We start from the raw sequence: 13,428 nt of genomic DNA on the forward strand, positions 1-13,428 counted from the left end.
TTCTGGAGTTTGTTTCCAATGGCTAGAGGCCCTGGCATGCCTGTTCTCTCTCTCATAAATAATATTTTTCAAAGGTAAGAAAATTTAAAGATTTACCAAGTAAAAAATACAAGCACAGGGCTGGAGAGATGGTTTAGCAATTAAGGGACTTGCCTGCAAAGCGAAAGTACCCAAGTTCTTTTACTAAGGACCCACATAAGCCAGATGCACAAAGGGGTGCACTCATTTGGAATTCATTTACAGAGGCTGGAGGCCCTGGTGTGCCCATATTCTCTCTCTCTCTCTAATAAAAAAAGAAAAGTGATTTTAAAAATACAGGCACAAGGAGGCTGGTATATTGCTCAGTGGTTAAAGGTGCATGCAAACCCAGATTAAGTTCCTCAGCACCCATGCAAAACTGGACACACAGTGACACATGTCTTTGAAGGGGCAAGAGACCCTGGCATGCCTATACAAACACGTATGCATGTGCAAATAAGTTAAATAAACGTTAAAGTAGCTTTAAAAGTATATAGGCATGTGCTGGAGAGATAAGCTAAGCGGTTAAGGCACTTGCCTGCAAAGCTAAAAGGACCTTGGTTCAATTCCCCAGGACCCATGTAAGCCAGATGAACAAGGTGGCACATGCGTCTAGAGTTCGTTTACAGTGGCTAGAAGCCCTGGTGTACCCATCCTCTCTTCCCCTCTCTCAATACCAAATAGTGTGAATGTGGGTGGTTTTGGTTTTTCCATGTGCCTTTGTTTTCCAAAATTATACTGAGTGAGGAACAATATAACACTTTCATTAACAGACCACATATGCTGCACTGTTCTAAGATTATCAAGGAGCTGAAAAAAAAAATTATTATTTTGAGATAAGGTTTCTCTCTAGCCCAGGCTGACTTAGAATTCATTATGTAGTCTTAGGGTGGCCTCTAACTCTCAGTGATCCTCCTACCTCTGCCTCCCAAGTGCTGGGATTAAAGGCATGCACCACCCCGCCTGGCAATTTCCATACTTTTTCATAAGACAAAGATAATGATACTTCTATTTTACAGCCCTCTGAGGTTCACAAACTGTTTTCATGAATTCCTTCACTTAAGAGTTCTTGGTAGGAGAGGACAGTTAAGGACACCTGTTAGTAAAATAAAAAAGCCACAGGTCCCTGGGCTTGGTGTCACCATTACCAGCATTTAGCCTAAAGTGAGCCCTCACTAGAGTCCAACTAGAGTTGGAGAGGGGATTGAGTTTCCTTACCCACAGAGCCTCCAGTAGACAGCTGACAGAACTCAAACAGGCCATCAAATACTGGACAGTCCTCACCAACATTGACTTGAAAGAAATAAGCAAAAAGTTAGTTTCAATAATTTCCTTCAGTTATTGTTTAGGGGAAGAGGCAAAGAATCTGGATTTGGAAGGTGGGGACTCTATAGAGGCCCTGTTACTTACTGGCCGTGTAATTAGCCCAAACTGTTTAACTTCTTGGAGCTTGAGTGTGTTACTATAATACACAATAATATCCATCTCACCTAGTAATTGAGAAAATTAACAGAAATGTTCCTTTGTTTTTCTTTCTGGAGAGACAGCCTCACTCTGATGCCCAAGCTTGTCTTGAACTCCTGGGCTCAAGCCATCTTTTTGCCTTGGTCTTGTGAGTAATTAAGACTGTGTTCAGCATCAGTAACCTTACAAGGAGAAGTAGTTAACAACTTTAGAAATGCTGGTTCAGGGGCTGGATAGGTTAGCAGTTAGGGCACTTGGCTACAAAGCCTAACAACCTGAGCTCCCCAGTGGCCATACAGAGCCAGATGCACAGTCACGCATGCATCTGGAGTTTGCAGTGTTTGCAGTGGCTGGAGGCCCTGGCCCAACCATTCTGTCTGTTTCTCTCATCTTTCTCTCTACTTGCAAATAAAAACTTTAAAAAATATAAAAAGAAAAAAGAAAAAAACAACTTTAAAAAATGCTGGTTCAGGGCTGGAGACATGGCTTAGCGGGTAAGGTGCTTTCCGCAAAGCCTAAGGACTCAGGTTCGATTGTCCAGGTCCCACTTAAGCCAGATGCACATGGTGGCACATACGTCTGGAGTTCGTTTGCAGTGGAGTGGCTAGAGGCCCTGGTGCGCCCATTCTCTCTCTCCCTCCCACCCCTCTCTGTCTCTAATAAATAAATAAATAAAAATAAATCTTAAAAAAAAAGATGAAAAAAATAAAAACTGCTGGTTCATTCCTTGAGGGAGGAAAATTTTTCTTCTTCCAGCTGGAGTTTGTTTCTGGATCTCACACCAGCCGATCAACAAAGAAATGAAAAGAGACCTACATAATTATCTTTTGCTTAAAACAAACAACACTGCTGATTACTTTAAATACCTGATGGATTTATCTTTATATAACTTGTGAGGTAGAATATGGTCCCATCTTATAAATGGAGAAGTAGGAACAGAGAAGTGAACTGCTTGTAAATAGCAGAGAAAATACTCAAGCTTCTGTCGTGAAGGCCTAAAATACCTTATGGCTTTCCCCCAATGCTTTCCCGTTCAGTCTCACCTGATCCACTCAATAACCCATTTAGTGGACAAGACAAATGCTAATGCTACTGTAAACAGAAACAAAGATGGAGAGAAGTGGCTTGCCCCATGTTATACAAAGCTCATCACCTCAGAATCTAGGTGTCATGACTCCCACAGTCCAGTGCTCTTGCTACTACACCCCCAAGTGACAACTGGAGTAAAGTTATTTCAGGCCTTGGGGCAAGAGTACAAAGTAGTGCATAATGTGGAAACATATGCAAATACTAATGCAAATGAAGCAAAACAGACAGGAAGGAAAGCACACCTGGACACTGCAGTCTTGCAAAGCTAGAGAAACCTCAAGGCTCTTTCCTATTACATAAGAGGAAAGTGCTAAAATAGCAATGGCATACACAACGTAGCAATAGGAGTGGGGCTAGATCCAGATTCTCCTATCCAAGTCTTTTCACTATAAATGCTGTCTGTCATCAACAAGGGTTCCCAAAGGTGAGCAAGAAGGAACAGCCCTGGGAATAGGAGTCTGGAAGGAACCACTGCAACTGGTGCTGAGGAAGTATGGCCACACAGGGAAGTGAGCAGTGAGTGGCTTGTCCTCACTCTGTGTGAGGACATATCAACAGGATCATTGGTCCCTGGGACCACATTAATTATCCACTGGCAAACGATTTTCTCCTCTGGTGACTTCCTTTGGTAGTAGGTATGGGTACCTGGGTTTCTGAAGTTTGATTTATACTATGTCAAGAGATCTCAAGTAAAAAGCTATAGAAACAACCTCCCATAAGTGTGAAGTTCCCATGGGAATAAATGGGTGTTTTACTTAATTATTATTATTATTTTGGTTAAGGCGCTTGCCTGAGAAGCCTAAGGACCCAGGTTCAGTCCCCCAGTACCCACACATGCCAAATGCACAAGGTGGGGCTTGCATTTGGAGCTTGTTTGCAGTGGGCAGAGGCCCCGACACACCCATGTTCTCTCTCTCTCAAAAATAAATAAGTAAAATATATTTAAAGCCAGGCGTGGTGGCACATGCCTCTAATCCCAGCACGTAGGAGGACTGCCATGAGTTCAAGGCCACCCTGAGACTACATAGGTCAGCTTAGGCTAAAGCAAGACCCTACCTTGAAAAAACAAAAACAAAAAAAACAACAAACATATATATATATATATATATATATATATATATATATATATATATATTTAAAGCTATGAGCCAGGCTGATGGTGCTGAACTAAAGTGAAACCCTACCTCAAAAAAGAAGGAAAAAAAAAAAAAAAGCCGTGGGGCTGGAGAGATGGTTTAGCAGTTAAGGTGCTTGCCAGTGAAGCCTAAGGACTCATGGTCAACTCTCCAAATCCCACATAAACCAGATGCACAAAGGTAAGGCAAGCACAAGGTTGCACATGCCCACTAGGAGGCGCAAACATCTGGTGTTTGATGGCAAGTGGCGCACACCTTAATTCCCAGCACTCCAAAGGCAGAGGTAGGAGGATAGCTGTGAGTTCGAGGCCACCCTGAGATTACATAATGACTTCCAGGTCAACAATGAGAGTCAAAAGAATGGAGGCACAAGCCTTTAATCCCAGCATTTGGGAGGCAGAGGTAGACTACATAGTGAATTCCAGGTCAACCTGAGCTAGAGTGAGAACCTACCTGGAAAAACCAAAACAGGAAAGGGGGGAAAAAAAAAAAATCAAGGAGCAAAGCCATACACAAGGATCTTCAACTGTAATACTGATTGTGTTGTTTGTTTTTGTACATGTTAATTTGCACTGGAAGAAGGGACACCAGAGTCTTGTGCCACTGGAAATGAACACCATACACCATACACCATTTTTTTTTTAATGTGGGAAATTGAAATCAGACAGGCAGGTTTTTACAGACAAGCACCTTTAACCACTAAGCCACCTTTCCAGCCCCCATCCTAGGCTTCGTGAGCACATAGATATTCATCTTTTCTTTCTTTCTTTCTTTTTTCTAGGTTTCATACAGCTCAGGCTGACATGGAACTCACTCCCAGACTGGCCTCAAACTCACAGTGAACCTCCTACCTCTGCCTCCAGAGAGCTGGGATTAAAGGTGTGTGCCCTCACACCCAGCTTTATTTTTCTTAAAATGATTTTTTTTTAATTTTTTTTTTATTTATTTGTGAGCAACAGACACAGAGAGAAAGCCAGATAGAGGGGGAGAGAGGATGGGCGCGCCAGGGCTTCCAGCCACTGCAAACGAACTCCAGACGCGTGTGCCCCCTTGGGCATCTGGCTAACGTGGGACCTGGGGAACCGAGCCTCGAACCGGGGTCCTTAGGCTTCACAGGCAAGCACTTAACCACTAAGCCATCTCTCCAGCCCCAGCTTTATTTTTCATCTTGAGATAGGGTCTTATGCTATAGCCCAGGCTGGCCCAGAACTCACTATGCTATACAGGCTGGCCTTGAACTGGAGACCATCCTCCTGCCTCAACATCCTGAGTACTAGGATCTTGGATGTGAGTCACTGTACTCAGCTCTAGCTTTTTATACATTTGTGTATCTTAACTATAATGCCAGGTGTGGTGGTACATGCCACTAATCCTAGCACTCAGAAGAGATAGGAGAATCACTGTGAGTTCAAGGCCAGCCTGAAACCACAGAGCTCTGGCACACCCATTCATTATCTTTCTCATATACACCAGTACATTCTCAAGTGATCCTCCAGCCTTAGCCTCTCAAGGATGGGAGCTTTAGATGAATGACACCATGCCAATTATTACTGGTGTTTTTAAAAATACTCTTTATTTTTATTTATTTACTTACGAGAGGGGGAAAGAGAGGAAGGTAGGGAGAGAAAGACAGAGAAAGAATGGGCACACCAGGGCATCCAGCCACTGCAAATGAACTCCAGACATGTGCGCCACCTTGTGCATCTGGCTTATGTGGGTCCTGGGGAATCGAACCTGGGTCTTTTGGCTTTGCAGGCAAGAGCTTTAATCACTAAGCCATCTCTCTAGCCCTATCATTGGATTTTTGAAGTACAGTCTCGATATAGTTGACCTGGAATTAGTCTCTGGGTGGCCTCATCTCACAGTGATCCTCCTATCTCTGTCTCCTAAGGTTTGGGATTAAAGGCGTGCACTACCATGCCTGGCTATTTTTTTTTTAAATATTTTATTTGCCACCTTGTGCATCTGGCTTATGTAGGTACTGGGGAATCAAACCTGGGTCCTTAGGCTTCACAGGCAAGTGCCTTAATGACTAAACAACCTTGAGTTTAACTGCTGAGCCATCTTTCCAGCCCTCTAGACTTATAACACATGCATCTGTAGTTCATCGGCAGTGGCTAGAGGCCTTGGTGTGCCCATTCTCTCTTTGTGTGACTCCTTCTTTCTCTCAAATAAGTAACGTGTGTGTGTTTGTGTGCGTGTGTATGTGTACTCGGCACAAATGCTTTTTGTAAAAGTCTTACTATATCCCAGGTCAACCCTGAAGCTTGATTCTGGGCTCAGGTAGAGTGCTTGGCCTTGCATGAATGAAGCCCTGGGTTTGATCCCTAGCACCATATTCACTGGAGTGGTGGACACCTGTAATTCCAGTAGAGACAGGAGGATCAGTTCAAGGTCAACCTGAACTACAAACTGAGTTTGAAGCCAGCCTGGGATATATAAAACTATTTCAAAACAAAAAACTACAACATAGGTCTCTGAGGTTAGGGACAGAATCACCTCATCTCAGAGATTACATCATCTAGAGTCTGTCCTCAGAGGTCTGTGAATTCTTTTTTTTTGGGGGGGGGTTATTTTATTTATTTATTTATTTATTTGAGAGCGACAGAGAGAGAGAGAGAGAATGGGCACACCAGGGCCTCCAGACACTGCAAATGAACTCCAGATGTGTGCGCCCCCTTGTGCATCTGGCAACATGGGTCCTGGGGAATCGAGCCTTGAACTGGTGTCCTTAGGCTTCACAGGCAAGCGCTTAGCAGCTAAGCAATCTTTCCTGCCCAGGCCTGTAAATTCTTAATACAAAGTCACAGCAGTTGCATTTGGCCGCAAATCAGAAGTTACATGGCCCATAACAAGTGACAAATAAGAAATCTGAGGGACATTAACTTAGGACGTTACTTTATCTACTGTCCACTTTTCAGGCCAGTGCTTTTCCCATTACAACCACCATACACTCAGGTCACTGTTACAAACCTAACTGGACGACATCCAAACTCTGTTATTTACAATCAGCAAACAGGAGGTAACCACACTTGAGAAAAGTACTTTGGCACCTTTGGGGATCAAGAGAAGTCAGCTGTGAACTGAATTGGAGTCCCAAGAAAGGCAGGGTAGGCCTCCCAAATGGAAAGACAAAGCCAAGTAGGGGCTTTCGAGTGGGGCAGGAACAGAACAGACTTACATCTCTGCATTTGCTTGCTGTACTCAGACATGTTATCTGGACGAATAGAGCGCAAGAATTTAATGTAGTCATCACTGTGGTACTTGGTCATCTCCTCAGCATTGGCCTTGTGAGGGCGCTAGAGGGCAGAGAGAAAGAGCAAGTTATTCTTGACCATTTCAATCGAGCTCTGGCCAGCACCAAAAAAAAAGTAACTATGAGATTCGAGAAATGTACCGTCAAGTTAGAAAAACAAGGCTAGCAAAAGAGTTGGGTACTCAGAAGACCTAGACTGCCCCTCAAGCTCTGCTGAGCAAGCATACCAGGATCGCTCATCTAACAATTTCCTTATTTACTAAAGAGGGACACCAACTACCTCATAGGGAAGTCATAAGAATTGAGTAAAACTGTTAAATCTCTTTGTAAACAAAGTACTTCCATACATTACTTTTTCTTAAGCCAGGCGTGGTGGCGCACGCCTTTAATCCCAGCACTCCGGAGGCAGAGGTAGGAGGGTTGCTGTCAGTTTGAGGCCACCCTGATAATACGTAGTGAATTCCAGGTCAGCCTGGCCTAAAGTAAGATCCTACCTCAAAAAACAAACACATAACAGCTGGGCATGATAGCATATGCCTTTAATCCCAGCACTCGGGAGGCAGAGGCAGGAGGATTGCTATGAGTTCGAGGCTACCATAAGATTACATAGTGAGTTTCAGGTCAGCCAGGGCCAGAGTGAGACCCTACCATGAAAAACCAATAAATAAATAAATTACCTTTTCTTTTTAGATACAACAATATCTAATGATATATCATTATATGTCACCAAGAGTTCAAGAAGAAAGGTTATCTAATGACAATTGATGAGATGAAGATGGGAAATGCCTTAAAATTTATCACACCAGAGCTGGAGAGATGGCTTAGCAATTAAGGTGCTTGCCTGCAAAGCCTAAAGACCCAGATCACATATAAGCCAGATGCACCAGATGATGCAAGTGCATAAGGTCACACATGCACACGAGTGGGTGCATGCGTCAGGAGTTTGATTGCAGTGGCTGGAGGCCCTGGAATGCCAATTCTTTTTCTTTCTCATAAAAGAAACAGCCAGACTTGGTAGCGCACGCCTTTAATCCCAGTTCTTGGGAGGCAGAGGTAGGAGGATCGCCTCAAAAAAAAAAAAAAAAAAAAAAGCACAGAATTCCCTAAAAATCTTTTGATTTTTATTCCCAGTTGCCCTTGACACCTAAAAGCAGCTCTGGGTTCTCTAGGTCTGTCTGATCCTCTGTCAATATCCCTCTTGGCTTCCCCAGGTGTCTTCATGTCTCCAATGGCTCTGCAGACATGACAAGGCCATTTGAGACACAAGACTCATCTTCTTTCAGTCTCTGGAATGGCGAAAAGGATGCTACTGTTGCTAGGTTACTCATGCTGCAACACAGACTTTAACACTTTTATGCCACAAAGCAACACAGGTCCCCAGCCCCTTTTTATTTTCTTATTTGGACTCTTACAATAGCCTATCTGGTCATGCTTTTTCTAAAATACATGCCTAAAAGCCCAGGGATATAAATCAATAGTAGAGCATTTAGTCTAGCATGCTCAAGTGCCTGGATTTAATTTTTAGTACCACATAAAAGTAAATAAGTAAGATACAATGCACACCCATTTCTGTCTTTCTTTCATTTAAAGTTCTTCACTTACTGGGCATAGTGGTACACGCCTTTATCTCCAGCACTTGGAGGCAGAGGTAGGAGGATTACAATGAGTTCAGGGCCAGCTTGAGTCTATATAGTGAATTCAAGGTCAACCTGCCCTACAGCAAGACTCTACCTCAAAACAAAACAAAACAAAACAAAACAAAACAAAACAAAACAAAACAAAACAATGCTGGGCGTGATGCCCCCCCCCTTAATCCCAGCACCTGTGAGGCAGAGGTAGGAGGATTATTGTGAGTTCAAGGCCACCCTGAGACTCCACAGTGAATTCCAAGGCAGTCTGGACTAGAGTGAGACCCTACCTTGAAAAATCAAAAATCAAAAAAAAAGGTATTCAGGGCTGAAGAGAAGGCGAAGGCTTAGCGGTTAAGCGCTTGCCTGTGAAGCTTAAGGACCCCGTTAGCCAGATGCACAAGTGGACGCCCACATCTGGAGTTCATTTGCACTGGCTGGAGGCCCTGGCGTGCCCATTCTCTCCCCCGCCCCCATCAGCCTCTTTCTCTGTCACTCTCAAATAAATAAATAAACAAAAAAAAATTTTTAAAAAGGTGTTCACTTAAAAGAAAAGAAGGTGGGGAGGGAGGGTATTATGATGGGATACTTTTTATAATCATGGAAAATGTTAATAAAAATTGAGAAAAGAAAAAAGCCTGGAGGGCAGGGTGTGGTGGCGCCCACCTTTAATCCCAGCACCTGGCAGAGGTAAGAGGATCACCTTGAGTTTGAGGCCAGCCTGAGACTGACTATGTAGTAAACTCCAGGTCAGCCTGGGTTAGAGAAAAACTCTACCTCAAAAAAAAAAGACAGAAAAAGAAAAAAAAGGAAAAAAGCCTGGGCTTAAGAGATGGCTTAGTAGTTAAAATGCTTGCTTGCCTGTGAAGCTGAAGGACCCAAGTTCAAGTCCTCATAATCCACATAAGGCAGATGCATATGCATCTGGAGTTTGTAGTGGCTAGAGGCCCTGACACATCCATTCTCAAATAAATAAATAGCTGGGCATGATGGCACCTGGCTTTAACCCCAGCACTTGGGAGGCAGAGGTAGAAGGATCACTGTGAGTTCGAAGCCAACCTAAGAGTACAAAGTGAGTTCCAGGTCAGCCTGGGCTAGAGCAAAACCCTGAGGGAGCAGGCTGGCAAGCCACGGGGATGGAGAGATACTCAGCAGTTAACCTGTCTGCAAAGCCTAACAATTGCGCAGTACCTACATAAAGACAGATGCACAAAGTGGTACATGCATCTGGAGCTTGTTTGCAGTGGCTAGAGGCCCAGGAGCACCCATTCTCTCTGTGTTAATTCCAGGTCAGCCTGGACTACAGTGAAACCCTACCTCAAAAAAAAAAAAAAAAAAAAACAAAAAAAGCCGCTGGGCGTGGTGATCCCAGCACTGGGGAGGCAGAGGTAGGATCGCATGAGTTCAAGGCCACCCTGAGACTACATAGTTAATTCCAGGTCAGCCTGGGCCAGAGTGAAACCCTACCTTGAAAAACCAAAAAATAAAAGTTAAAAAAAAAAAGAAAAGAAAAAAATATATAAAGTCAAAGAAAAAGAAGGCCAAGCATGATGGCACTGCCTTTAATCCCTAGCACTTGGAATGAAGAGGTAAGAGGATCCACATGAGCTCCAGACTAGTCTGGGATTAGAGTACCAGGATAGCCTGGGCTACAGTGAGCCCCTACCTCAAAAGTGAAAGGGAGGGGACGCTGGAGGGATGGTTTAGCAGTTAAGGCTTTTGCCTGCAAAGTCAAAGGATCCAAGCTCAATTCCGCAGGACCCCTGTTAGCCAGATGCAAAAAGGTAGCACAGGCATCTGGAATTCACTTGCAGTGGATGAAGGCCCTGGTGCACCCATTCTCTCTCTCTCCCTCCCACCCTTCCTCTTTCTGTCAAATAAATAAATAAAAATAAAATATTTTTTAAGAAATAAAACAACAAAAAGAGGAGGGAGGAGAGAAACACTCTTCACTAGTTCCTTACCACCTCCAGAAGAGAATAAATCAGAAAATATTGGACCACATTTAGTCCAGATATAGTTTTTTTTCATATGTGCTAAAAATAAAAAATTTATAAAATAATTGTAAAGTCCAATGCACAAAGAGGTGCATGCATCTGGAGTTCATTTGCAATGGCTAGAGGCCCTGATGCACCCATTTTTGTCTCTCTCTGCTTGCAAATAAATAGAAACAAAAAGAAAAAAGTGCTGAAGAAGGAATAAGTGGCACTGGAGAGATGGCTTAGCAGTTAAGGCATTTGCCTGCAAAGCCAAAGGACCTGGGTTTGACTCCTTAGGACCCACATAAACCAGATGTACAAGGTGGTGCCTACATCTGGAGTTCATTTGCAGTGGCTGGAGGCCCTGGCATGCCCATTCTTTCTCTCACTTTCTCAAGTAAATAAGTATTTTTTTTAAAACAAAAGGAATAAATGAACATAAAATTTTAAAATAATAAAATAAAAACAAGCCAGGTGTGGTGGCGCACGCCTTTAATCCCAGCACTCGGGAGGCAGAGGTAGGAGGATCGCCATGAGTTCAAGGCCACCCTGAGACTCCATAGTGAATTCCAGGTCAGTCTGGGCCAGAGTGAGACCCTACCTTGAAAAACCAAAAAAATAAAATAAAATAAAATAAAATAAAAAGCCTAATGACCTGAGTTTGATTCCCCAAGACTCATGTAAGCCAGATGCAGGGTGGCACATGTGTCTGGCGTTTGTTCACAGTGGCTGGAGGCCCTGGTGCGCCCATTACTCCCTCCCTCTCTCTCAGGCGTGGTGGCGCACACCTTTAATCCCAGAACCCAGGAGGATCACCATGAGTTCAAGGCCACTCTGAGAATGCATACTGAATTTCAGTTCAGGTCAGCCTGAGCTAGAGTGATGAGACCCTGCCTCCAGAAACCAAAAACCAAAAAAAAAAAAAGATTGACATGATTTCAAGGTTAGTCTGGGTGAGTTGAATCCCCAGAGCCCATGTAAAAGGACAGTCATAGGGATTGATATACACCTGAAATCCCAGCACTGGGGATGCAAAAATCCCAGCACTGGGGACGCAGAAACAGGAGTATTCCTGGGGCTCACTGGCCAGCCAGTTTAACCTAGTGATTAGCTTTAGGCCAATGAGAGACCCTGTTTCAAAAGGGGTAGACTGTGTAGACATGTTTGCACACACACATTTAAAAAAAAAAAGGGCTGAAGTGATTGATGGCTTAGCAGTTAAGGCGATTGCCTGTGAAGCCCAAGGAACCAGGTTCAACTCCCAAGAACCCACATAAACCAGATGCACAAGATGGCACAGGTGCACAAGATGGCACACATGTCTGGAGTTCAACTGCAGTGGCTAAAGGCCCTGGCTTGCCAATTCTTTCTCTCTCAAATAAAAAGGGGGGGGGCTGCAGAGATGGCTTAGCAGCTAAGGTGCTTGCCTGAAAAGCCAAAGGACTGAAGTTCAATTCAACAAGACCCACGTAGGCCAGATGCACAAGGTGGCACATGCATACGGAGTTCATCTGCAGTGGCAGAGGCACTGGTATACCCACTTTCTCCCTCTGCCTCTCACATAAATAAATGAATAAATATTAAAAAGAAGAAGCCAGCCGGGCGTGGTGGCGCACGCCTTTAATCCCAGCACTCGGGAGGCAGAGGTAGGAGGATCGCCGTGAGTTCGAGGCCACCCTGAGACTACATAGTGAATTCCAGGTAAGCCTGAGCCAGAGTGAGACCCTGCCTCGAAAAACCAAAAAAAAAATAAAAAAATAAAAATAAAAAGAAGCCAGACATGGTGTCAAACGCCTTTAATCCCAGCATTGGGGAGGCAGAGGTAGGAGGATCGCTGTAAATTTGAAGCCACCCTGAGACTACATAGTGAATGCCAGGTCAACCTGAACTAGAGTGAGACCCTACCTCAAAAAACCAAAAAACAAACAAACAAAAAATGTCAAGTGTGTATGCCTTTTCCCAACACTTGGGAGGCAAAGATAGGAAATCACTGTGAGTTTAAAAAGACAGCCTGGAGCTACCAAGTGAGTTCCAGGTCAGCCAGGGCTACAGTGAGACCCTGAATTGAAATCCCCCCCCCCCCCCCGCCCCGCAAAAAAAAAAAAAAAAAAAAAAAAGCAAGAAAGAGAAAGAAAATAGCCAGGCACTTGGAGGCAGAAGTACGATTGCCATGAGTTTGAGGCCAGCATGGATAATAAAGAGAATTTCAGACTACGTTATAGTCAGTGAGACCTTGCCCCAAACATGTTCAGTTTCATGAAACAGGATCTTACTATAGCCCAGGTTGGCCTTAACCTCACCACAAATTCCCCTACCTCAGGGCCTCAAGTGCCGGTTACAAGTACGTACCCCCACATTCGGTTTGTTATGCACTTGCTCAATGTATTACTTAGTTTTCTCTTCAAACCATGCCAATCTTACTTCTGCCTTTCTGCTCATATTCACCCCTTGACCTGGAATATCAGTTCCTTCCAGAACTCAAGACTAATTCCTATTCAATTTATTTTGAAGCAGGATCTCACATCGCCCAGGCCAACCATCAACTCAATACATTACGGAGGCTGGCCTTGAGTGCTTTTTAAAAAAAAATTATTTATTTGAGAGCTAGAGAAGGATAGACAGAGAGACAGAATAGGCATGCCTGGGTCTCTAGCCACTGCAAACAAACTCCAGATGCATGCTCCACCTTGTGCATCTGGTTTATGTGGGTACTGGGTCCTTAGGCTTCTCAGGCAGGACCCTTAACTGCTAAGCCATCTCTCCAGCCCTGAACTCTTTTTTTGCTTATTGTTTTATTTTATTTTATTTTATTTTTTCGAGGTAGGCTCTAACTTTAGCCCAGGCTGACATGGAATTCA

General features: G+C 43.9%; 1 protein-coding gene across 1 annotated transcript in view; it reads right to left on the reverse strand.

Moving 5' to 3' along the window:
- The window catches only part of Hdac1 (histone deacetylase 1), a 32,768-nt gene that overhangs the window by 9,220 nt on the left and 10,120 nt on the right, over positions 1 to 13,428 (reverse strand). The window contains exons 3-4 of the mRNA XM_004665271.3: positions 6,889 to 7,006; positions 1,237 to 1,311 (exon numbers count right to left, since the gene is read on the reverse strand). Of these exons, the coding sequence (XP_004665328.1) occupies positions 1,237 to 1,311; positions 6,889 to 7,006 (193 nt within the window). The remainder of the gene's footprint in view (positions 1 to 1,236; positions 1,312 to 6,888; positions 7,007 to 13,428) is intronic.

This window comes from Jaculus jaculus, chromosome 5 (genome assembly GCF_020740685.1).
Source record: "Jaculus jaculus isolate mJacJac1 chromosome 5, mJacJac1.mat.Y.cur, whole genome shotgun sequence".
NCBI lineage: Eukaryota > Metazoa > Chordata > Mammalia > Rodentia > Dipodidae > Jaculus > Jaculus jaculus.